The sequence below is a fragment of the Macrobrachium rosenbergii genome, chromosome 3, assembly GCF_040412425.1.
Source record: "Macrobrachium rosenbergii isolate ZJJX-2024 chromosome 3, ASM4041242v1, whole genome shotgun sequence".
NCBI classification, from domain to species: Eukaryota; Metazoa; Arthropoda; class Malacostraca; order Decapoda; family Palaemonidae; genus Macrobrachium; species Macrobrachium rosenbergii.
The window spans coordinates 61,952,967-61,979,352 of NC_089743.1; the positions used below are offsets into that span (position 1 = coordinate 61,952,967).

General features: G+C 37.5%; 1 protein-coding gene across 13 annotated transcripts in view; it reads left to right on the forward strand.

Annotated features, from left to right (window-relative positions):
• LOC136856291 (uncharacterized) overlaps nt 1–21,651 on the forward strand; it is a 213,097-nt gene extending 191,446 nt beyond the window's left edge. For 2 of the 13 annotated variants that reach the window (XM_067134110.1, XM_067134034.1), the window contains exons 2-10: nt 306–564; nt 7,536–7,782; nt 7,937–8,348; nt 8,639–11,256; nt 12,207–12,384; nt 12,893–13,054; nt 14,992–15,097; nt 15,220–16,599; nt 18,590–21,651. In XM_067134110.1, coding sequence (XP_066990211.1) covers nt 306–564; nt 7,536–7,782; nt 7,937–8,348; nt 8,639–11,256; nt 12,207–12,384; nt 12,893–13,054; nt 14,992–15,097; nt 15,220–16,599; nt 18,590–18,761 — 5,534 coding nt within the window. In that variant the 3' untranslated portion in view covers nt 18,762–21,651. Of the gene's footprint in view, nt 1–305; nt 565–7,535; nt 7,783–7,936; nt 8,349–8,638; nt 11,257–12,206; nt 12,385–12,892; nt 13,055–14,991; nt 15,098–15,219; nt 16,600–17,541; nt 17,576–18,589 lie in introns of all 13 variants that reach the window. The other 11 variants (XM_067134119.1, XM_067134051.1, XM_067134130.1 and 8 more) reach the window with 9 other exon arrangements.
• The last annotated feature ends 4,735 nt before the right edge of the window (nt 21,652–26,386 follow it).

The following is a 26,386-nucleotide window of genomic DNA, read 5'->3' on the forward strand; positions in this document are numbered from 1 at the left end:
ATGAGTGACCATGGTCAGAAATTGTATATTTATTCCATCTCTTTCATTTTACTAACGTGTGATTTGCCTCTCCATATGCAGTATTACGTACACTTTTAGTAGTTGATTGTTTGGCGTTCTATTATATGATAACCTTATACATTCATGTGTTATTTTATAGCTTTTCATCAGAATATTGCTAATTAGTGTATAACCTAATTATACTTTCATGTGTTATTTTGTAGCTTTTCATTTGAATGTATTGCTAATTTGTGTGGTAGAACACTTGATTCATGACGGGTGATATAATATTGTCCTAATTACAGGAATCCATGCCCTGAAAGTTGTGGGGCGAGTTGGAGCGGGCGGGTCGGCGGCAGACCACGTGATGACCGAGGGCCAATCAGGTTCTGCTTCGGGTCAACTCACCAATCAACACGCTGCCCACGATGACGTCACCCGTAATAACGGTGACGTCACGGCCCGAGACAACCAATCCGACAACACCGCCAGCTTAATTAGCCAAGCCACCGACATAGAGTTCGAACACGAAACTGCAGATTACCAGTGGCTCCTTGACTATGAGTAAGTATTGTAGAGATGGAAGAAGCATTTCTTTTAGTCAGTTGACCGTGATTTTTGTCAAGTTGAATCAGTTCCCCCCTTCCCAATCCCCAGGCTTTTGGCATTAGTTCGAATTGAGGTTAGGAAACTTAGTATACTTTATTTTTTACCTAGGTACTTATTTGTTCTAAGTACTAAGTAACTAAGCAGTCCCTTTCGCGTACTTTGAATAATCAAGTAAGGAGGGCAGTCCACAAAGAAACACACAAATTACTTCACATAGGTTTGGTGCCAGAAGGGTACAAGTCTTCCAGTTTTTCAGCTAGTCTCCCCCTCCCCCCTTAAGAATACTAGTGCTCATTTCATGATAACCGTGCATCTCTTGCGTAAACTCCTTGATCTCCGGAAAGTTGAGAAAGTTAATTTCAAAGAAAACTTGATATGCGTCGGGATAGCCTCTGTTGCTGCTATCTCTCTCTCCATGTGTTGAGTGCACCATTTGACCTCTGATGAAGGAGAGGCTCCTCCATAGCTGCGCATTTTGGGTTCTGTGGTTTTTAAAGCTGTATGGACGGTAGTAGCCTGGGGCTTCTCGAAGGAACAGTTTTTCTCTACCAGTGAGCCCCATCCTTTATTTTGCTATATCATCATCATACAATACAGTAACTGACACACCACTTTTTATACATCCAAATGTGCTTATATCTGTATTAAATCATGCTGTCTGAAATGATATCCGTAAAGGAAATGTTAAGACACAAGACAAAAGTCAAGTTCAAAGTTTCTCACGAATCCGTACTGAGGACCAGTTTGAGTTACTGTCAGCTTAAATCGACTGTTGTAAGAATAGGAGAAAACCAATTATTTCAGTTAATTATTATATATGGTTCTGTGCTGTAGTGTGCTTCAAGAGAATGGCGTTGCAACTGAATCAATGATTACGGTACTTAGGAAGAATAATTTGGTGAAGGAGAATTGCTCAGTTGCTCTATGACGGAATAAATAGAAAATGTAACATATATCGAGTGTGAGACCGAGCGATTTTGCAATTTTCACCTACCTTTGTCCCCTAGAATGAATGCGAACTGCTGTGTGACGCTTAATGATGCAAAGCTGTCATGGAATTTCAGTGGGATGAACGACCAGTGTGTCTTCGTATTTAATAAGATTTTGTGCCAGGAAATCATTGGAATTCTACATATGTATATGGAGGAGACTAAAACTCTTGTTACAGCTTATACAAAATATTAATACATACATGTGTGTGTGAGAGAGAGAGAGAGAGAGAGAGAGAGAGAGAGAGAGAGAGAGAGAGAGAGAGAGAGAGAGAGAGAGAGATTTATGAAAAAATTGAGGGGATTCAGTGAAGGCACTGAAGTAGAGGCTAGGCGCTATTCATACCGACTACACAGAAGTGGCACTGGCTGGTATTCCCTGAGTGTCAAGAAACCAGAGCCTCGTCATTTCCTGTTCAAGTGAAAATAAAAAGTGTCTTGTGTCTCAGTGGCACTGCATCTCTGTTCGTTTTCCCATTTCTTTTCAGACTATATTTATAGGGAAATATTTAAATTTTTCGTAGATTTTTTTGGCTCTTGCTTTTCAAATGATGGTTGTATAATGAAGACATGCATCCAGAAACGAGAGAGAGAGAGGGTAACCATTGTGTAAAAATAAAAATTTGCCCTCATCAAATGAATAATCTCGTAATTGACCCCCCTAACTCTCTCTCTCTCTCTCTCTCTCTCTCTCTGGTTATTGATGTATTGCTCCTTTAGCAGTCATCGTCTTTATTGTGACTGGTACAGCAGAGCTCACATTAATCATCATTCTATCGATTTACCTGTCAAAGTTTGATTAATGTGACTCTATTGTTATTTAGGTTCAGGCTTTTTGTGAGGGCTTTCCATGATGCGGTGAGTATATACATGCGTGAAGAGGTTTTCCCTTCATATTTTTGATAATGTATCACTGCTTTATGTTTGTATCTAATTCAGTGAATGGAACAAGAGAGCCTTTCGCTAAAATTAAACATTTTCAATTCTATAGATGCAATTTAAGGGACCAGTCAAATCCTGCTTGTTTGATTAATGATATTCTTCTTTCTGATTTGGTTATTTAAGGTTTAACGGCATATACTTTGAGGGAAATTGGGCTGTGTGTGATAATAGCGTCTGATATATATATATATATATATATATATAAGATATATTTATATATATATATGTTTTTGATAATGTATCACTGCACACACACACTATTACGTTTTATATCACACTCAGTGAATACAACAAGAGATTTCCGCTGCCTCTAGTTTTACTTTAAAGTGACGGCCTGAGATTCTGAGAGGGCAAACATTTTAGTACAGTACTGTTTTAATTTCTCTTATACAGTTTTGATTGCCATACTAGTAAAATTTGCATGAAAATGTATTATTGGACCCTGTTTCAAGATATATATTTTAGACATATATATACATAGAGAGAGATATATATATATAGAGATATATATATATATATATATATATATATATATATATATATGATTTATATTTATTATATATATAATTATTATACTCACACACACACACTTTTACGGATAGGATTTATATCACACTCACTTACACCAAAATACTATTTCCGCTGCCTCTAGTTTTAAAAAGTGACGGCCATATGAGATTCCCAGGAGAAAACGTGATCAGATTAGTACAGTACTGTGTCTGCCTATATTTCTCTTATACAGTTTTGTTTGCCATACTAGTAAAATTAGCATGAAAATGTATTATTGGACCCTGTTTCAAGATATATATTTTAGACATATATATACATATATATATATATATATATATATATATATATATATATATATATATATATATATATATATATATATATATATATATTATATATACACATTACACACACACACACACACTTTTACGCTTTTCAGATAGGATTTATATCACACTCACTCACATACACCAAAGTACTTGATTTCCGCTGCCTCTAGTTTTACTTTTAAAGTGACGGCCGCTACGAGATTCCCCAGGAGAGGGCAAACGTGATCAGATTAGTACAGTACTCTTTGTGTCTGCCTATATTTCTCTTATACAGTTTTGTTTGCCATACTAGTAAAATTTGTAAAATGTTGCATGAAAAGATATATTTTTAGACATATTGATACATATTTGAAGATATATATTTATATAGATATATATATATATATATATATATATATATATATTATATATATATATATATATATATATATATATATATATATATATATATATATATATATATATATATATAGTAGTATATTGAAAAACATTGAATTTTTTATTGCCACATTGTAGCTATGCATTACAAATATAAAGATGCATTTAGTTTAAAAAATTAGCATTTTCAGTTTAGATAAATCGTGCAAATATCCGAAATACTGTACTGTTGGGTATCCTGGGCCACTGATCACTCGTAATTTTAATGGGTCACGTCGGAAAAACTATAGGTACGACCACTGTTTCAACTTTTTGGGAAAAAGCACTAAAATATGTGTAACTACTTCGCGTTAGTTGATTTAGGGAAGACATGCCAGCCTACTCATTAAATGCTCTTCTGTATTAGGATAAATTTCTGCAAAAAGAGTTTCTGCAAAAATGAAATATTTGAAATAAAGTACAGTTGAATAATGTTAAATGCATGCTGCTTTCGTTTAAGACGACCTCTCTTCAATTAAAAATCCAATAATTTTGTGGAGGTTGATTTTTACAAGTTATTCTGTGTTATTTGAGAATGTCATTTTTGCCTAGCGCGAGGCATTTTTTATTGTCCAGTTTGAGCCAAAGAAGATAAAACGTGAAAGAGTAGCGAAAACGAGGACTCTGTGATCCACTGAGTGACTGCAGATGTTGTGAGGAATATACTCGTACAGTAAGTGCCCGAGGGGATCAGTGAGGGCTGCCTTTTTCTGTTCATAAAGTAATTTCGTAGACATGAAGGATAACCTTAAATAGTTTTACTTCATCAGTAATTACCGTACATATGTCATGTGAACATACTGTCATGCCGCAACATCTAACGAATGATCTTAGGAGCCAAGCGAGGTGGATAACTCAGAGGCAGCGCAAGAGAACTTAAGATTGTGGTTTAAACCGCAAGGCTAACAATAGAAAGCCATTAGCTGGCTCATCATATTACTGCGTTGTCTCTCCCTCTTCCCCTTCTCCCCTTGATGCAGGCCTACATGAAATGAATATCGCAATATTTGGTCATTACACAGATAAAACATGGTGGACGATGAAGGTGGTCCGCTAGAACTTAGAAAAGCTGGTTAACACAAATACCTAAAAAAAAAAAATAAATAAATAAACACGTAATGACTCTGCTAGCATTTAATATACAGTCGGGTCGTAAATCGCCTCCCAAAACTTATGGTTAGTACCGTAATAATACGAGCATAACGCACACCTTCGTGTGTGTACTTTAGAAGACTGAATTTTTGCTTTTGAGACCCAGCCTTGGGGACCAATCCGTTGCTTTATGATCTAAAACCAGGCGTACAAATCATTTGGTATAACCAGTAAACTTGTAATTTAGGCTTAACTTTTCGTGGTTCTCTACTTTCTTACTCACGTATTCCTACTACACTTGTTGAGCTTCTCCCTTCCCTAGCTACGGCGTCAATAACCTAGATGTTGTGACGCCAGTTTTAGTAACCATAAATCAGTCAATCCTTTTTAGCCACATACTACTCGTTGTGCCTTATGATAAAAGACTGAAACTTCCTTTTATTGGCTCTTAGATACTACCAAACCTAAATCTACGAGCCAGATGGTGATTTGCGAATTTTTTTTTTTTTTCATAACACAAAACCAATACGAAGAATTTAAGGTAAGCAATAACGGCTACGATAGGTTTAAGAAACTTTAAGGGATTCTTGCTACCCAGGCAGGGTAGGACCTGGCAACTTCGGTTAGGTTGAATTCCAGTATTTTAATTTTATAGTTTATGGCACTGTGGGTCAAATTAGGTTGGTGATCCAGTCTAGGTTAGCTTGGGATGTGTTCCTGTAAATTGCCCTTGCAAAATAATTGTGCCGAATAATTTGTTTTAAATGTTACTGCTTGGGGTAGAAACACAAACCATATATTTTCCTACCGTTGTCTTGTAAGTTAAACTCATCTCTGCGCAATTAACTTTTTCCTAACCCACAAGCCAAAGTTTTCAACTACGGTCCACCCATACTTGTTCGATATAGGGGGTAGGGGAAAGACCAAACCCTCGAGTGCTTTGCACCAGTAACGATAGGAAATAGTGCATAAAATGGGTTAGGAAATTACTTGTAAACAGGTGGGCTATATGGAACCACACAAATATAATTTACGTGTTTTTAGTTATATTTAAGTGAAATTTGATTCGAAAATCAAAAGTTTTTTCGTCCAACATAAATGTCAAACATCACCAACCGACGACTGTTTGGGGAGTCATGTTTATTTTCATGACATCACTTTCGATCTACTTAAAGACTGCCTGAAGAACGTTGACACTTCAAGAATATGGCAATGATTACCTTTCTGAGTAAGATAGCTGAATGGGACGTCTGAGATAATTTCTCAAGTAATTACTCGCAGTTGTTTAGTTCAATTTACCCATCTATGTAAGTTTCAAGCCTTTTGAACTTCCTGCAATGTCTCTAACCCAATAGTTTAGTAGATTATTATTTTAGTTATATATAATGTATAGAATGATTTCACAGACTCCGTAAGAGATGACTCAACATACTCATCCAAAAATAAGCATTTGATTGACGGCGTAATTTCACCAGTGTTCCTTCAGTAACACTCATTTTGCTTCCTGATCATTTACAAGCAGACGATGGATTTATATTTCTTTCCGCGTGATTTACCAAGAGGATGCATTGGTTTTCACGAGATGATGATGTTTGATAGCATACATAGAGGGAGAAATTTTAACACTTTTCCATCTCGACAGTTATGGTAGTGGTTGCTAGTGCTGTACAGAGTGCAAACCCCCTTTCCCCGTATGTTATAAGGTGAAGTGAATTGTTCAAGTATTACGTGCTTCAATTCTTTTCAGAAATTTCAGATGGTTAACCGTAGTGTAAGAGATTTTCTTTGCCTTTGCTGTTTATTCATAAATTCCATGATGGTTCTCTCCCTAAAAGTTTTTGTCTATAGCTAAAGTCTTCACAGACAGACCAGTTTTTTCTTTTGTAGCCTTGCAGGTCCTTTTATTTTTAACTGTTCAGATATTTGAAATAATTATACGTACTAGAGAAAATAAATTGTCAGTATAAGCACAAGATTATGTATTGTGAATTATTTGATTATTTTCAAATTGTTAATGTGTTGCTTTTCTCTTTCTTCCTTTTTTTTTATTTGCGCTTTGCCTTGGCACCTCAAATGTAATGACGTATTACTAATCATTGCTAACTGTGGCCAATTTGCTGCTTGGTTTAACAAATGCATAATGATTACCATTAATTTTTCACGAATCCTGATATGCCCCGTTAATTCTTTTCACCTGCCTCCTGTGTACTGTTGAAACATGAATCACATTTCTTGGACACTACATGGTACTCTGTTATTTTCCTTCACGTTTTATTTTCTTCACTTTTGCCTTCACTGACTATAACTTGCTCAACTATTTCGACATCACCTTTATCAATGACATTGTGTGATGATTCCTTATAACTATTACTATCCTGACATGCATAATGCCTAATTCTTTCACTGCTCCATTTCTGCTGTACTATGGCTGTATTTTCCTTTTACTGGCTTATACTTAATATGCTTCTGCCTGTAAAACAACCAACACAATTCATCTTGCATATTTCACACGAAATTTCTTGGAAAACACTTGCCGTTACCCAAACTCTAATCCGTGGTCTGTTAAAATCATCTGTGTTCCTCTGTCCAATATCCATTTTACTCACCCGATCAACTATGCTTGTGCCCTGGCCAATATTAACCCCAGCCTGCCATGCGCTAGGTACCGTGAGAGTTACAGCCGAGAGGTGGGGTCAGCGTCTATGTGCTCGGGTCGGGATGGGTCAGGCCGGGTGTCAGTGCTTGAACCAAGTCAAGGCCAGTTACAAGACCTTTCTTATGAAACACTGGCTAGGAATCTCGATGCAAACCTTGCCGAGATCGACATGGATGACTTCCGAAGTGAAGACATCCATAACATCCTTACACTTCCAACCATGTGTGGAGAGTTTCAGGTAAGCAGCATTTCGGTGGGGTTACTATCTTAGGCTAATTTGTTTGTTTGTAAAGCTTAACAGTTCCAATACATGATGAAGTGTTTAATAACCAATTTTCATAGATTTTTAAGGTAAAAGGCTAATCTGCAATAACCTTTATATTATTTTACAGAGTGCTGAAGATGGGGAGATGTTTGCTAGTGTTTCAGGATCCATGATGGACAGATATGACCTTGAGTCCTCAGTAAGTCCACACACTTCTTCCCACTGTGATAGAGAGGAAGAAGGTGAAGATGATGATGATGAGAACAATGAAGGTGACAGAAAAGAAGTGGATGAAGTTGAGGAAGAGGAGTATAGTGGAGTTAGTGGAGAATTGTCCCTGTATCAGTCAGGGCCATTATTTTCACCATTAAAAGAACCCCCTCCTCTAGCCAACACCACTTTCAGTGTTGATTCCCTGGACTGTGATTCCCTCCATGACGACCTCATCCTCACCTGCCAGGCCAACAAAGACAACTACACCATAGCATTTGAAGGTTCTTTCATACATTACTCAGAAGACTCTGATTACCATGAAGCAGGTTAGTTGAACTGTGTAAAGCAGATAGTAGTATTATTGTAATTTATATTCTCTCTCTTACTTGCTATAGACATGTACATAGTATTTAATAGTTTTTTTGCTGGTTTTTATTTATTTAAATGTTAAAATCTGTACCATAACATTGATACAATTTTCAAATGGGGTGTGAATAATTTCTTACCGAATAGCGTTAAATAATCAATTTTTTTTTACTTCTTAATGCCAACTTTTGTCTTAAGTGTAGGAGTATGCTGAAAAATACTCACTGAAAACTTTCAATTTTATCCTTAGGTGAAAGTGAATCCAGTGGTAGCAGCCATTGGTCAGCAGAAAGACTGGAAGGACGATGTTCTGCACCCTCCATGACACATTCTGACCAACCTTACACTACCTGGTCACGTGTCAGTCGAAGATCCTCTCGTACACCAGAGGTGCCTTCCAGGGCCTGTCAACCTAATCAGAATGGAAGCCAGTTAGAGGCTCCCAAGTTAGAAGGACAGTCTCAACCAAGCAGTAAGAGCAACAGCATGCCTAACTTAATGCGCCGTTCTCTTATGCGTCGTTCACTGGAGGCAGCAGCTGGCTGTGTAAAGGTTTATGATTTGCAGAATAGCATGCGCTCAAGTCAGAGTAGTAGAACTGTGGCAAATGAAACTAATAATTTCTCTTTGGTTAAGCTGTTTATGCGACAAAAAAGCCTAAGTAAAGAAGCAGTCAGTTTGTCCTCTAGCATATCACAGGAAGGTGCCTGTTGTTCAAGCTCTGACAACCAATCAAATGTACATGATTCCTCAGACTGGCCCATGAACAGTCAGTCAGAGAATGACATGGATGGAAGTGCCTCCCCTGTACCACCACCTGTCCTCATGAGACAAAATGGTGTTATCTACCATGAACGAGGTTTCAGACGAAGAACAAGTTCTTTAGGGGCTCCTGAAATCACTCCCCGGACCAACAATACTTCTGGGAATCAAGATTTTACCTCTCAAGATATAGCAGGTGACACAACCTTGACCTCAGGTAATACACAACAGGAAGGCCTTCTCAATAACAACAATAATATCATCACTGCAGGTAATTTACTTGATAACAACACAGTTCAGTTTTCAAACAACATGGACAATGTCACTAGTTTTGAGGACAGTCTAAAGGAGACAAGCCCTTGTTCCAAGCCACCTGTCACCAGTCCTATTAGAGAGGAACCTGAAGGTATGGATATTTCAATGGACAGTAGAGGAGAGAGTAAAGTCTTACTTGATCAGTCAGAGAAAGAGACAAAAATGCATGACGTCCTGAGATTACGAGACAATAAACTTAATGCTGAGAAAAATAACATGACACCAGTGAAGAGCATGGCTAAAGATGTGGGAAATAAAAATATTAACAAGAATGCCTTTAATATTCGAGTAGATGAGCGAAAGAGATCACAGTCACCAGGAACACCGAAAAAAGGAAATACCAGAAGAGAGAGCACAAACACTAGCACTCGCAGACGTCAGGATTCTGGTAATTCTTCTAGTGGTTATATTTCGAACCGTGGTTCCACAGAAAAAATTAGGCAACCTTCAGATTCTGAGCAAACACCACAGAAACCTCGACCAAAGCCACGGGTTCTCAAGCAGATGTCAGACCAGTGCCTTCAGACCTCGAGTTTGAAGGTTTCAGCTATGGTAAACACAAGTTTTGACCTTGATAAAAAGGAGGTGTACATCTACTACCCAAACTATGCATTGCCTGATCTGGGCTTCCTGAAAGATAAAAAGTATAATGTTGATGCTAGAGTTTTTCTTGTACCTCAACATTTTGTTTCTCGACCAGAAGAGATAAGAAAAGCCAGAGAAGCTCGAGCAAGACGACCGTTCTCTTGTGGTGACATGGAAAAACTACGGAAACATGGATTTGGCCATATTAGGGACTGGGACTCTCTGAACTTTTTGTTACCAAAAGAGCTGAAAGAAATGCTTCTTGATGAGACAGATTGTATGGAAACAACAAAGCCATCATTTTGTCAGTCTCCTAAACCCACTCGCCGACCAGTTAGTTGTGATTACACACCACAACGATATGCAAATGATATGAAGGGCTCTTCAAGCAGCTTGAATTCAACACAACCATCCTCAGGTTTTAGAGGTTCCTCAACAATGCTCAATGATTCAGAAATGGAGAGTGGAGGTCTAGATCAAAAATATCTGTATAAATATGAAAGTGTCAGTGCAGAGTGTGAAGGGGTTGATAAACCACCACCACTGCCAAAGAGATCCATCTCTCTTCCTGTGGAAGAGAGAGCAGGTCCAGAGGATTTAGATACTCCACCACCCAGACCACCACTGCCACGTGGAATACTTCGCAAATCTACATCATTAAAAGATGACCCAAAAGGTGCAGGTGGACACAATAAAAGATACAGTGCTATAGACCCTGGTAGAGGTAATATGAGAGAAGACCTGTTAAAAAGAAGATCTTTACAAGAGCCAATGGAGTACATGGCCCAGCGTGCTGCAAGAGAAACCATTCCAGAAGTGCTTCAGACTAACACTGAACCAGAAAATGATAAAGAAATCACAACTAGCCCATTGTCACCTATGGGTTGCAGTTGTGTGAGTACCCAGTGTACTGGCTTTTGTGGGAAGGGACTTCAGAAAAAGAATTTGTTACGTGTCAGTGAACTTCCAGACGTGTCCAGCCATGAGGAGCTTACAGAAGAGGACCTACTAAGAATTCGCTCTCAAGTTAGTACACTCCTAGTCACCAGAGGAAATGTTGGTCCCATCTTGACAGATGTTAACAATACCTGCGACATCTGCCCCAAGAAGAGTGTTAGCTTTGCTGAGAAGGTATGCATCTATTTACGTAATTCTACAAGTCATCTTTATTCTTCTAAAATTCCAGATGGTTCACATTACAGGAAGGTATGTGTCCTGATATAGCTGATAAATTCATGGTTTTAAGAATTTGAAACTTGAAACTACTTACATCAGCATCAAGTTATCAAGCATACTAATTCCACCTTCCTTCAATCATGACTGTTGTAAATAGCGTGGGCTTATCTAAAAGTAGAATGATGGATTATTTATCATATTTATTTTTATTCTTTTTCACTTTGCTGAAGTCAAGGACCATAACAAACTAATGCCCATTTGCTGCATACTTACTGATTATATATTGGAACATAAGGGGAAATTAATACAAATTTCAGATATTCCTTTATTTTCAAATTAGTTTTTAACATCATACTGATGCTATTTGTTGTTCTTGCACTAATACCTATATTGTGATGTGCTTTATGAGCTAGTTGAAATTATCCCTGCTGGAAGTATTTTGATATTTTTGGGTGTTTGGTCAAAGGGCTGTCGAATGCATTAACAACTACTGAGAAAAAGAGCCTGACTTAAATTATCCATATTAAAATATTGTATGTGCTAGACTTACGAGAATCATACACTGTATTGATTTTGTAATTGTTCTGACTAATCTTCATTTACTCCAAAAGCGAAAAAAATGATGTACAGTATATGATCAAATTGGAAAATGTGTTTTAAGTGCACTGTTATTATAATGGTATGAGTCCAATTATTAATGAGCTCTAGTAAGTGGAATTCATTAATCAAAGGTATAGTAACTTTCATTATAAACCAGCTGCTTGGAAATTGTCAGTTTTTGGGTAACCTAGGAAATTGTAGTGGTAATGTGAATCAATGAAGTTTGGTCTTTTGAGAAAAATTTGGTTGTCATTGCAAAAAATCATACATATACTGTTTAGAGGCTTCTAAATGACAAACATCATGTCCATCATCTATTTGTCCCAGTTTTCATAAATGTAAATTTTTAACCATTCTGTTTCCTTTTTCCAAAATTTTAGCAGGGACAGAATGCTGATACAGTCACAACTGGAGAGAATGAGGGAGATGAAGAAGCTAGACCCATGGTATATGATGCTCATGACAAGAAAACTCTTGTACTCTCAGTTCGCAGTGCTGTAGAAAAACTAGTCACCCATTTCTCTGCAGCATCATCACAACCAGAAAAAGTTAGACTTGGTAAGTTGAGAGTGAGGAATAAACTGCAGTTGTAAGGTAATGTATATAAAAAAAAAACTGGTTAGCTTGCCAGTATTTTGTACTATACTGCATAGTGTTAAGGTGGGAGCCTGCCGGTATTTTGTATATAGTGTTAAGGTGGGATATTTAAAATACAGCTAGTTGATAATCTGTTCTAAAGAAAGTTTTTACATGACTTATAGATACTATTGCTAGCTTCTGTGAACATGACCCCTGCTGATATAAAATATTTAAAAAATTGATAGACTCTCTAGGAAATCCCAACAGTGTGAATACACTTGAGTATTTCCCAGGATGGCATTGCTTAGTTGTTTCATGCTGAGATGTCATAATAATTTATGAATTGGAAGTACTTAAAATTTATTTGGTTTCTTGTAGGCATCTGCTTTAGTATCGTATACCTAGTAAAGCTTAGAAAACATATACTGTGTATACAGAAGTGACCGCAAGGTTTATTGCCAATCTCAGAATTTTTCTTTTGTTTCAGGAACAAGTAGTTTGACACCAGCTGTGGCTACCATAGCCTTAGAAAAACTATGTCCAGCAATTTATGCCCTTCTCAGTGATGGTCTTCATCCTTCATTACACTCTCTTTTTGGGAAAATTAATAATTCTGTGTGGAGGGTTATTGAAGTTACCAGTCAGATAAGTAAGTTTTAATTTGCTTATTTTTGTATCTACACATTACTGTCGGTATTAAAATTACTAGTACAGAAATCAGTTGTTAGGATGTTGGTTTTCCATTGTGTATGGTTGGTTGATTTCTTTTAGGGTCAGGCAAACCATGAGTTTGGTCTAGCTTTCTGGCGCTTTCCACACCAGTTCAAAACTAATATGACCTCTCTTTTGAGCACTGGAAGGAGGAAATTGTTACATATAGTCATTGTTCAAGGCATAGCAGTCATAAAATACAGTATTAATTGTACTGCTGTATACTGTATAGAACTATTGGCTTTTTTTTGCAGTTGGTACTATAGTGAACCGTTCAGCCAAACATATTGTTGAATGTTGAATACAAGCTGAATCACATTTCTTGAATATTTCTGGTGGAATTTACTTAATGTTTAAATCTCGCAAAGTGGTACAGCAATAAGGATCGACTTAATTAATAATTAACAGTATATTTTGTTTATATTTGGATGCCTCCACTGGTGAGCCTCCTAATTTTTTTTTTGATATGCCACAGCTAAGGATGTTGATGCTTCAGTGAACCATGAAACTCAGAACTGAAAATTTCTTCAAGATAAATAAATGGGTATGGTCATATTAATATAATCTCTAGAATTTGCCAAAGAATGTAACTTTTTCAAGAATTAAATATTGGCTTGAATTTATGAAACTTTTGGCTAACAGTTCTGATATAACGTACTGTAAATGTACATGCAATTGTGCTGAAAAATTGTCAGTCAAAATATGGTTTTCTTCTTTATTATTTGACAGTTTAAAGGAACCAAACAAAATTTCACAGGGAATGTGGAGCATGTGTTTATAAGGAACTACATGACTTGCTTGACAGGGGATATCTGCAGAACTGGGTTGAAATCACTATTTTCCATTTTGTATAGTCAGGAGTGAAAGTTTTATAAAGCAACACTTTTTAAAAGGGAAAAATCATGAATATCATGCTCTGGAATCAAAGAACAAACTTGTGGTGTAGTTAGTTCTGATGTGTACTATTTTTAAGACAGCATTGAACATTCTGTAGTGGGACATATCCAGTACTACTGTATATAGTGCCTGGACAATAATATGTACTGCATAATAGACAGAGAGAGCTTTCCAAGTTACCACAGTTATTAAATGAATAGCATCAGATTTTATCTTGTGAGGCCCTTAACAGATTTAATTCCATCCTCTTCAATGCATCAGAGATGTGTGAAATCCAGAAGTAGTTGAATAATGTTCTGTGCAACTTGTATTGCAATGGCTTCCAATTTTTTCCAAACATATTTTGGAATAATTAAATGGTACAGGTACTGTAAACAATGTACAGCATTAGGATGATGTGTTTAGCACATAAGAAAATCACTTTATTACTGCGAATAATTTTTAAAGTACTGGGATAATGCCCACATGTAATTGTTTGATTATATACTATGAGTATTTATCCTAAACTAATCCATACAATAACTGTGGCTGTTATTAAGATTTAAACCTTAGACTGACCCTTTAGACCTTGGAAGCTTATTTACAGGAATATGTGGGCCAAGTTTCTTTCCTTTTTTGATGCTTCTTTCCCCAAAGTAATAGTGAATTTCTCCATAAATATAGCCATGCTTTATAATTAATGATGCCTCTTCCACTGATGTACCATTCAAAATGTTTATAAATTGATTATCTATTCACAAAGTTAAGTAGATCAAGATTATTTGATTTTTCATGAGATACTGAATCCAAAAATAGATTTTTTGTTGAAATGTAGATTAGTTTTATTTAATCATAGGCTTTCTTCTGATATCTGCTGTTTTCAGTCACCCAGTGGCTAATTTGATGGTTAAAAAACTGACTTTTGCTCATCAAATACTTATATCAATAAATTTCGTCACTCCTCAAATGTCTGTCTATATTTTTCACTAAATATTACAGGTCCCTCTACAAAAGCACTAAGTGACTTAGTACTAACATTAAACAGTGAGGAATGTTTATCAGAGGGGCCCATCAAGTTTAATGCCTTCATCTTTGGTCTACTGAAGTAAGTGGTTGGCAAATTTTTGTATTAAATTTTTTTGTATATATGATTTTAGTTAATCATATTTGTACCATCCTTGGAATTTCAGTATTAGAATAATTTCAAATGTGTTCTTTTCTTTTCAGCATTAGATCCTTGGATTCCTGGTTAAGCTATATAAGGACAAGAGAAAGCTTAATTCAGAAGCACTACCATCCAGAGGCCTTCCTCTACTTGTCTAATACTGCCACAAAGACACTGTATGATGATCTGCTATTAGCTCTACGACCACTAACCATGCTTCCATTTAATTTAGACCTTTTACATGAATATAAAGCGTTACATGCCAGTCTACAGAAAATGGAAGAAAGACTTTTGCTGCACACAAGTTCTAAAGAAAGCCCTGGAGACAGGCCACCTTCAGTTTTAGATCATTTACTTGCTTCAAAGGAAACCAAAGAGTTCAAAAATGCTGCACAGCAAGATCGTGTCAAAGCCTTAATGAGAGTACTTACTTCTCCTGAACTAGATGAAAATGAGTTACTGAACTCTACATCAGAACCAGGTAGAGAGCGTAGCAGGAGTCCCAGACCCAGATCTTGCTATGAACATGTAGCTAATGAAGAATCCAATCCTACGCTGAAGAAACGATGGAGTGGAGTTCAGTTAGGTTCCAGGCTACTCACTGCCATAGACAAATTAATGTTGGAAGAGGCAGGAGGAACATCAAGTGAAGATTATACAGATTCCATTGATAACCCCAAAAATAACAGACCTGTTTATTCAAGACAAAGTGAACATTCAGAAGATGAAGTCCCATCAGATCTCAGAATAAGTGATGTGTCTAGCAGAGACGGAGATGTAAGTGAGAGGTCTGCATCTGAGAAAGACACTGAAAATGAGAAGGGCTCACGAGCTTGTGCAAATACTGAGGAGGATGATGAACCAGAGGGTGTTAGGTTCCGTCGTTTGCAGTTGAAATGGGAGCAGATGGCAGGACCTGAAAAGAAGATGAAGCCACAGTCTCTTCAGCAACCACAGCCTTCACCTCCTCCACCTCCACCTGAGAAAGCTATAAGTCCCAGCAGTGGTACCAGATCAAGAATACCACGTCCAGTCAGTATGACCTCCCCACAGAGACCATTTAAGCCTTTTGACCCATCTAAAGAAAAGACCTCCCCTCAGGTTAAGCAAGCACCCAAGCCTATTGCTGCTATCCCCAAAGAATTACCCAAACCAGCACCTAGACGGTCTCTGAAAGACAAGGCAACTACTCCAAATAACACAAATGAAGAACCTCTTAATGCTGCACGCCCTCCTTCAGTCCGCTCCCGGTTGGCACCTCGTCCCAGTTCGGTCAACTCCAACAACACAACTGTTCGAGCCTCGTCTGTGCCCGGTCGTGTTCCAAACAATGGCGACAAAGGCAACAGCAGTAATGGCAGGTATGATGGACAACGTAGGTATGGTGGACAGCAGCGATCAGCAAGCCATGGGAGACGAGTGGCACCTGGAGATATGCCCAAGTAGGTAGCAGTAAGATCATTTAAGGAAGCTATGGTTGTGGAGCAACATTCGGTAATATTATGTTTTTTCGCCTTTACATATTTTTAAAGATGAATAGGTTTAATACTACAGTATTTCGTTCTTACAATCAGTATGCTTAGTACATTTTATTTCCATGAACACTTTCGATTATAACCAGTAATTTATTTTTATTTATTTTGTAGAACATGAATTCTAGTAAATTCCATAAATTTAATTCATCTGTGGCCCACAACCATAGCTTCCTTTGCCAGGAGGAAAGGCTCTAAATTGGTGACATAAATCCACTAATACAGCACTATTTCAAAGCACAAAGAAGAAGGGCACCTCACACCATTACATGTTATTTAGTTCTGGAAAGTCAGTCATGAAGGGAGTAAGGTATAGTATTGCACTTTTATGTGTATGAATTGGCTCATAATGCCAGTGCCCTTGGACACTGGCAAATCCAAATTAAATTTGGAATTGGCTGATGATGGTAACATTAAGCTGATCTTATTTTTGTGTCTGTCTACTTATAGCTCATTTCATCTTAGCATGTTTATTGGTGGCAATGGGATGACATTTGTTAGCGCTTGAATGCACTATGAGGAGAATGAAAAACAGTTCTGTGCCACAGTACTGTTCATTAGGGCCTACTAGTGTTATCTCTGAAAGAATGACATAAAAATAAAGTACTGTATATGAGGACAGGTCCAGTGCATGCAGTTCACTGCCACAATGTAGTTTTTATTAGGCGTTTCTCACAAAGTAACTTTCATCACTGTTTTCTTCCTTCAGAATGATACTTATTGAAACAGTTACACATATCTCATATCATGTATATTAGCCACAAACTTTTATCACTGTTTTCATGTAGTCTCTGGTAGAAGTCTTTTTTGTGCTTTGATATTATAACAATGCCTATTTTTTCTTCTTTACAGATGATAGAATAAATTCATCTCTAAGAATAATAATGTAGGTCCAAATGTTGCTTGTCACTGGAATGCCCTAAGTAGTGAGCAGTAAATGCACCTCCTAGTAACATAAGAATTTTAAGGAACTTTTGAAAGTGTGATTACTACTGTATTATAGTTTCAGACTTTGAAGATCCAGTAATGACAATGTTAAATAATAATCATATTAGTAAATTACTAATTACATAATATTTTCTTGATGTAATGCCTTATTTGTGAACTAAGTTTTTATAACCAGACTTGAAATTGATTGTTTATTAAACTAACATCATACCTATTAATAAAAGTTGGGATATTAATTGCTAGCCAGTTATCAACATTGAGACATACATTTACCATTCTTGAAAGCCAAGGTGGCTAGTATTACAAGTTATTGACCAAAATATGCATGATGATTTGAAATTATACCTTAAAATTTGGCTGAATATAAAGTATATTTGGCTGAAAATATGTAACACCTTTGAATTTGCTTATTAATGATGTTTTATCTCAATAATGCACACTTGAACTAAGTAACCACACAACCTAGGAAGACTACTTGTTCCAAGTAAATCAATTTTTTGACAGCTAAAGTAAGCCCTTTATCTGTTGTCTCAATTTATCATGTTTTAAGGAAATAACTGTATCATCTTGAAATCTTAAATCATCACTTTTCTTCAGAAATAGATTGATGCATTTACCCTGCCTGCCTTTCAAATTATGTCAATGTAAATAAAGAAATAGGTCTTTCCAGGTATAGTAGTTCTACTTCCTCTGTGTTGTTTTACTTACTATTAGGGGAATTTATCCCACATTTTCACAAAATTTACAAATATAGAGCACTATTTCTTATAAATTATACATTTGTTTTTATTTAAGATCTTATACTAGTATGAGTGTAAGTTTTAAAACTATTTATCAGTAACCATGCACTACTACTTTTTTAAGTTAGCAGTCTTTTTTTTTTATTTTACTTTATTTTATGCTCTTGTCCTCTATTTGAAATTTGTTTTATTCTGTTTAATTACACTTTCAGACTGGTGCAGACACTCCACCATCGCTTAGCTACAGATAATGGTCATCTTAGCTTCAACCGTGGAGATATTCTTACACTGGTAGTTGAAGTGGATGATCGATACCTGCTCTGCTGCCACAATGACCGTAAAGGACTCGTTCCAAGAGCCTCTGTCATTGTTTATGAACAATGAGAATAGTCATGGAAAGAAATGGAACGACACTTTTGGAACATGCTGTTGCTAATACTGTAATATTAATCAAATACCGAGACATGCCAGTAAATAATAGATTAATAAGAAAGTTAACTGCTACTCCATCATGCAACTAATACTTATAAAGGACCTGTACAGGATTTCCAGAACTAGTATGTATCCACTTGGTGCACATAATCCTTCCTGTCTTTTTCTCACAAATTTTTTAAACTTACAGTTCAAAATTTTATCTTGACCTATTCAAAGCTGATACTGTAAAAACAAAGCTATAATCAGGCAGATATTCTGTTACAAAAGGATCATAAGTCTTAGTCTTCATGGAAGCATGTTTTGGAGAGAATGTATTTGTGTAATCATCATCCACTAATTACATCCTTCAAATATCCTCTACCTCATTGTTTGTCTTTGCTCATGTTAAGCATGTCAGATGCAAAGTGTGAATGGAAAGCCCCTCATTTGGAGGTGTCACTATGCAGGAAACACTGGATTTGTTGGACAGGTAAGATGATGTATACTTATGTACACTACCATGAGTTATGTTGTTATTATTTATCCTATTTAGATATTCTGTAGGTTAACTTATCCTCTAGCTTGCCTAAAGCACCAGATACCGAACACTCTAGCATTTTAATATTATTTAACATTAGTTCTGGAAGTGACCGTTGAAGTGCTAGTGTTGGTCATGGTTCAGGAAACAATGGGATGTGAAAGGAAGTGGCATGTGGTTCTATTTTACCTATGTAATATAGATAAAAAAGGCCTATGCTCAACTTAGCGTGAAAGCTGGAGTGGTCGGGTAGCACTTTTGACACTGTCACCCTCAGTGTGCCGGTTATGAAGCAGCGCCAGCAGCTGTTGGCTCTGATGGGTTGTAATAATGAGAGACTGGCTAGTCCTGCACCCTTTTCACGTAATCTTTCAACCAAAATTATGGTACATTTGCAGAGTAGCATTTCACAGTGGCTAAAGATTAGAAAATGTGAAGGATATAAATGGAAAAGTCCATTAGTTCAAATGATGTAAGCATATTTGATGGGTTTAGGGGAACAGCTGCAGGGGTCCTTAAATTATTTTATGTTAATCTAACTTTTATATTTTATCACAAACTTTTTCTTGTTTGTTGCCCATTTAGTTACAAATAAAATATCAATTTATACTTTTTATATTAACAATTGATGTACTTAATTTCAGTTGACTCTGCTTCTCTATTTAATAAAACTTCCTTTGGTTTTATTGCTCATTGCTAAAAGAATTTCATTTCCATCTTTATTCTGTTGTCTGTCAGCCAGTCCCTCCCGGGGTGTGACACTCACAGTAAGGCCGAGTATACAAAGTTATACTATAAGGAACCTTACTAACTGTCTCTCCCACTAGTTGTGTAACCTTTATCCTACCCTGCATGTTCCTGGGGCTGTCTTTTGGTGTTCCTTTTTGCTGTTCATAGCTAGTTGGCTTTTTATGCACTTGCTCTTCATCTCTTAGTCAGGGTCTCTTCTTTTCCACATTCAAGGAATACTGTAGACAGTCTGCACGTAAAAGCAAAGGGTTCTGTATGGTACTGTACTTAGTTCCGATGTGCCTCAAGGACAGGGATGTCACAGAAAAGCTGTTGCTGCAGTCACCACTTCTTCATCTGTAAGTATTATAATGTTTGGGCTGAGAAACTCAGTCAGCTGTATTCTCCACTCATGTGCTGTAACTTCTAAGAATGAGGTGCTGAAGGATTGTAAGAATTGGGTGTTAAAAAGAATCCATTAATTTTTAAAACTGTATACCACAGAAGTTGTATATTTTGCTCCAGCACTGTTTTAGTCTTCCAAGAGAGACAGATGATTCTTTTATTTCACAAAATGTGTATGAATTTGGTTTTAGTTATAGCAATATCAGCTTATCATCCTTCATAGCTATAGATCTTTATCTCGTAGATGTGGTCCTTGTACCCTGTGTTGCGGTAGTTCTCGTGTAGGTACCCTTCCTTGGTTGCGATCAATTCACACAAGTTGTAACATGTTTATTTTTCTCTCCCTGGCTCTGTAGGTCAAGTTTTGAGAGTAGCTAGTAATTCTGTGTTTCTTATATTGTGATGTATAGATACCAATGAAAGTGTAATATTATGTACTAAGGTTTTTTTTCTTAAAATTCATGTACCCAAAGTGATAGGTGCATCATTTCTGTACATTTTTGAGAGCTTTATTATTTGTTCTAATTTTGTCCTATATGATTAGGGCTAAAATAAAGTCAAATTAAAGATTTGAGTATAATGGAGGTGCCTAAGTCTTTATTTCAATATATTTTTTGTAACCAAAGACAAAGCCACTTTGTACATTTATGTAGATTGTATAGATTGGTTTGTAGATACTGTATTACCAAAAGAAATAAAATTTGGTTAAAGCTTTAGTGTAATGTAATATACTGTATTGAGTTAATTGATACTACTGATAATCATTACAAATTTTGCCAGTACTCATCGGACAGTCATGGCAGCAGATACATAGGACTGGGGATATGGAAATAAAGTAGGCTCTGTTAAAGCCAGTATTTTAATCACAATTTATAATGCATATACAAGTAAGTTTTGAAATGAGTAAGACTTTTTATTATATGATGTAAATCATGCCTGTAAAAAGGACAATAAATATTGATGAAAACAGAGCCATGACTTTCAAAGGGTTCAGCTGTGATCTAAGCACTGGAAGAGTTCTAGGAGATGGTTTCGTAATGAATATGCAAAGGTCTAGTGTTCGGGTCACGGATGCTGATAGCTTCACTATTATGCATGTCTCTTGTCTGTCTGCTGACGAAAACAGCATTTGGTTTACAAAACACTGCTCTATTAATATGGTGAATAAAAAATTGGTCAGATAATAAATTTTATTTTTCCTTATAGTCACACGCTATCTACATTTTTGTTGAGGAAATTAAGTTCAATATATATACATTTTTGTTGAGGAAATTAAGTTCAATATACATATATATTTCACCAGTCACAGGAAGAGAAAAAATATTTACAAGGGGAATAAAATATGCCTAAATATCATTGTTCTTCAATATAAACACCATTAATAGTCCATGCAAAAAATCCAGTCACACTAATCTGAACAAGACTGAAGAGGCCTCTGCTACATATGGACTCTCAGATGAGAGTGTGTCTGCATTTCATTCTGTTGTGCAACTTCTCAGCATTTGAACAACTCCATGTTGCTCTTCCAGATAAGTAGGTGAATCATAGGCCATCTTTTTTCTCTTATTCTTTTTCAGTATTCTTTATCCTTTGTATTTTATTGCTGGGAACTGGGCTTCAGCCTTCCTCTCTGTAGGATGATTACTGAGATTTTGTGTTTACAGTATTTGCCATTATTTTGTGATTTGCCATCTTTTTTCTCTTATTCTTTTTCAGTATTCTTTATCCTTTGTATTTTATTGCTGGGAACTGGGCTTCAGCCTTCCTGTCTGTAGGATGATTACTGAGATTTTGTGTTTACAGTGTTTGCCATTATTTTGTGATTTTCCTATAAGTTAAAATTACACTTGAATTCACTTTTTGTATCAAGCATAACTGTGTGATGCCATAGTAACCTATTCAGTTTGGTTCTCTGCCGATTACTACTACTTTTGTAAGTCTTAATGATTATGGCATTTATGATTAAACTTTGAGAGTTTGTGAATGCTCTTTTTTTTCTCTTCAGGTGAAGGTAGGAGAGCTGTGAACTTTTCCATTATTTATGCCTTTCTACTAAAGTGGATCATGCTCAAGAGATAGCTGTGACTCCAGGCATTGATCTTCAGTCATCATCAGTAATCATTCAAGTGGTTATTTTAGGTGATGTTCACCATTCCAGATTTTCGTGGCCATTCATGAGCTTCCCTCTTACCACGAATTGCTTTGTTGGTCCCCTGGTCAAATAACATCTTGGCTTGCTCCTTCAACTGGTCTGTTGCCATCCTGCTGAAAGGGACGGTTTTCAGGACCATCATCTCTGCCAAGTCATAAGATAAGAATGTCTTCTTTCTTGACCATTTACCAAGCAAGCTCCTACTATTTCCAGATCAATGTCGGAAGATTCCAGGTCATCCAAGATCCCTTCTCCTGGTCCTTTGGATGTTTCAAAACTAGAGTGTTCCTGGGACCCAGCAAATCCACTCCATTGCAAAACAGGTTCTCCTGGTGGACTCTTAACAAGGGACCTGCAGAAGACCTAGGTACCCTACAAGATGAATCATCTGTCACCGAGGTGCTGGACTAGGTTTGTGGAATCTACTCTCAAGCATTTGTTGCAGCCTCAGGGAGCCTTCTGTGTTGGACATTCAAGGGCACAGTCCTCTCATGGACAAGCACATCTTGGCAATCATGAAGAATGTTCTGATGCAAGGCTGCTGTACCAGTTAAGGCTGTGACTAACTGCCCCATGGACACCCAACATGTTTTCCTTCAGTGTTATGAGATTCAGGGGCTGTAACTGAACCTTCTTAACCAACGATTGCCACCAAGGTGGAAGCATTGAACATTAAGTTTCCTTTTGCCCGGCTTTTGTCAATGTGTTGCCCTCTGAAAAGAGTGGGTGCCCTCTGGTACCAGAGCCCTTCTTAATAAGGTGATGTTAAGGCACGTCAAATGATCATCAAGTCCTTGGGAATAGCATCCATCAATTTCCATATCCCTCTGACCTTGTGTATATCCTCACTAACACTGCTGAAAAAAAGGAATAGCGCTTGCAAGGACCTCTCCAGCAAACTTTTGTAAATTACCAATGTCCAGTATATGAAGTAGAACTTCACCTGTAATGGTCTTTCTTCTGGTGAAAGCTTGTCTTCAAGGAGGAGATTAAGGGAGTACCATGAGTCCATTTATCTGTGTCAAGTGTGTGTATTGCCTTCCTTTCCCAGAAACCCACCCCCACCTTGCTGTCACTTTATCCAGCCTAAGCTCATGCTCACAACAGTGAGAGGTTTGAGCCTTAGATGTGGTCTGGTTCATGCTCAAGAAAAAGGCAATTTGGGAGCTGATTTTCAAGTCCCTGGGGTTCTGAAGCCTCCCAAATGCTTTGGGTTCACCTAGTGGAGATAATGGATTCTAAATAATCAGTGAGGAGATGTCTTTGCATTCTTGGGTAATTAAGTGCCTGTTTCCACAGGTGTTTACTAGGACCTTGGCACTGGTTGCAGATACAACAACACAGTCAGAATACAATTTTGCCATTGCTTGGGTGACTAGGTTATGGCATCTTCCAGGCAGGAGCTTCTTCCCTTTATTTCAGTAAGCCTTGGGCTGTTGCTCCCAGTGGATTGCAGGTAAATTGGAAGGAGCTGACCAGACCCCTTCCACAGAAATAACACACCTGGGGATGCTCTTCACCACAGTTCAAGAGCTTGTGCCATTTAATGACAGGATTTGTCAGTGCTTCACTGATTCCTGGAGTTTTATTTTCCGTGCAAAAACCTGGCAGGTACTGTGTGATAGGTCACCTGGTGTCACTACAGAAATTAGTTAGTTTCCTTTGGTTGCTTCTGGATGCATTCTATAAAATTGCAGTTGGCAGTGTTTTAAAGAGCCCCGTTAGTGTCTGATAATTCTCAGTACTAGTGATGGATAACATGCTAGATCTGTGATGGTGGCAGCAGATGGAAAATCTGTAGTGAGGAGATCCAGTAGTTCCTGAGAACCTGGAGGCCCTTCTGTCTAACGATGTGTCAACCAAGGACTAGATTCCCATCTCCTGGACCTTCAGGTGAGAGGAGTTTGTGTTCATAGGCAAGAACAATGCCTTCACATAAATGTGAAATTCAAGACCTCTGCCACTGAACAGTCATGAGATCTTTATGTAGAAGTCAAACATTTGGTTGAGTTCAACAATACAACAACCCCTGTCCTCTACATCAGGTGGACATCTGCTCCGAGACATCATTTCGTATAGTGGTGGTGTAGCTCTCTGCTCTCTGTTTGGGCAGGCTAGGACCAAGTTACCATTATCCTAGGGTTCATTCTGGGAGGTTCAAAATGTGGTTGTCAACCCACTGAGTTGGAGGTTCCACATGAGAAGAAAGTTCAACATTTTCATAAGTGAATATAAGAAGGCCCAAAAAACACTATTTAAACGTTGAAACCATATATTTCGGGCACTTGCTTCTGTGCCCCTGTTTACTGGTAGAATATGGACAGAGAAATGTTACAAGGGTATATATACAAAACATAAAGGTGTGGCCTTAAGGCTCCGATGGTATGACGGTGACTGTTTCCTAAGAAGAAGGAGAAAGACCAATTCCCTAGTGGTTTTTGGCCTCATTAGCTCCCGTTTGGTGATGGATCTGGAGGTCACATTTCTTGCGTCATCTTCTTCAGGAGGGGTCTGAGGATTAAGGCGTCGATGTCGTCAGACCCCTCCTGAAGAAGATGACCCAAGAAACGCGACCTCCAGATCCATCGCCAAACGGGAGCTAATGAGGCCAAAAACCACTAGGGAATTGGTCTTTCTCCTCCTTCTTAGGAAACGGTCACCGTCATACCATCGGAGCCTTAAGGCCACACCTTTATGTTTTGTATATATACCCTTGTAACATTTCTCTGTCCATATTCTACCAGTAAACAGGGGCACAGAAGCAAGTGACCGAAATATATGGTTTCAACGTTTAAATAGTGTTTTATGGGCCTTCTTATATTCATATTACACTGTAGTATTACAGGAAAAGACATTCATTTTCATAAGTGTTTGTCAGTTATGGGGAACACCATTCATTGGTATCTGGTAGACTTACTAAATTGGATCCAGCTGCTTGGGCGACGGATGTGATACTGCAGCTGTGGGATGCCCTGGGTGTCTACACTTTCCTCCCTTCAGCCTCCTCAGGCAGGTCCTTGCCAAGTTACAGGAGTCGACATGTATACGAGTCATCTTCATAACACCTCTGATTGTCAAGGTCTAGTCTCAGACAACCCCAATTGCATCAACAACTTGTTACACCATGCAGGACATCAGCAGCTAACCTTTTACCAGGGCAAGTAGGCAAAGTTCATTTACTTGTTGTGATGAATAGGAAACTCTTGAACATGATGCCTATATTCCCTTTACCTTCATTTCTTCATTACCAGAAGAAGCTGTTCTTGTCAGTGCTCAGGGGTTTTATAACAGTTCCTCTTTTGGCCCTTCATTTAACTTGAGTTGGATTTTATGCTCTGATTGGGATACCATAGACCTGATTTGTCACTTCAACAGGTCTGTCTCCAAGTTTGACATAAATCTCCTAGCGGGGATCTAACACTTGACTTAAAAAGTTTAAGTAGGCATACTTAGGTGCCTCTTCAGGAAGCCCAAACCTCTTCAAAGTATGTTGAGTTTTGGCTTTGATCTATTATTGTGATGTCCTCTAAAAGCTGGTACTCATTTGTTTGTCCTTTATTTTAGATTTTGTGGCTTGTCTCAATCTCCAGGCTTTTGCAATTTTCATGTTTCTCCTTTCAGCATCCCTGCCTTGCTAACCTCATCAGAGTAGAAGAAACTGTACCTTTCATCTTCCAGGCTCTTTCTCAATATGGGGTCTAGCAGCTTGGACTGTAAGCATATACAGTAGTTACATTCTCATACCACCAGGTTTCACCGAGGCTTATTCTA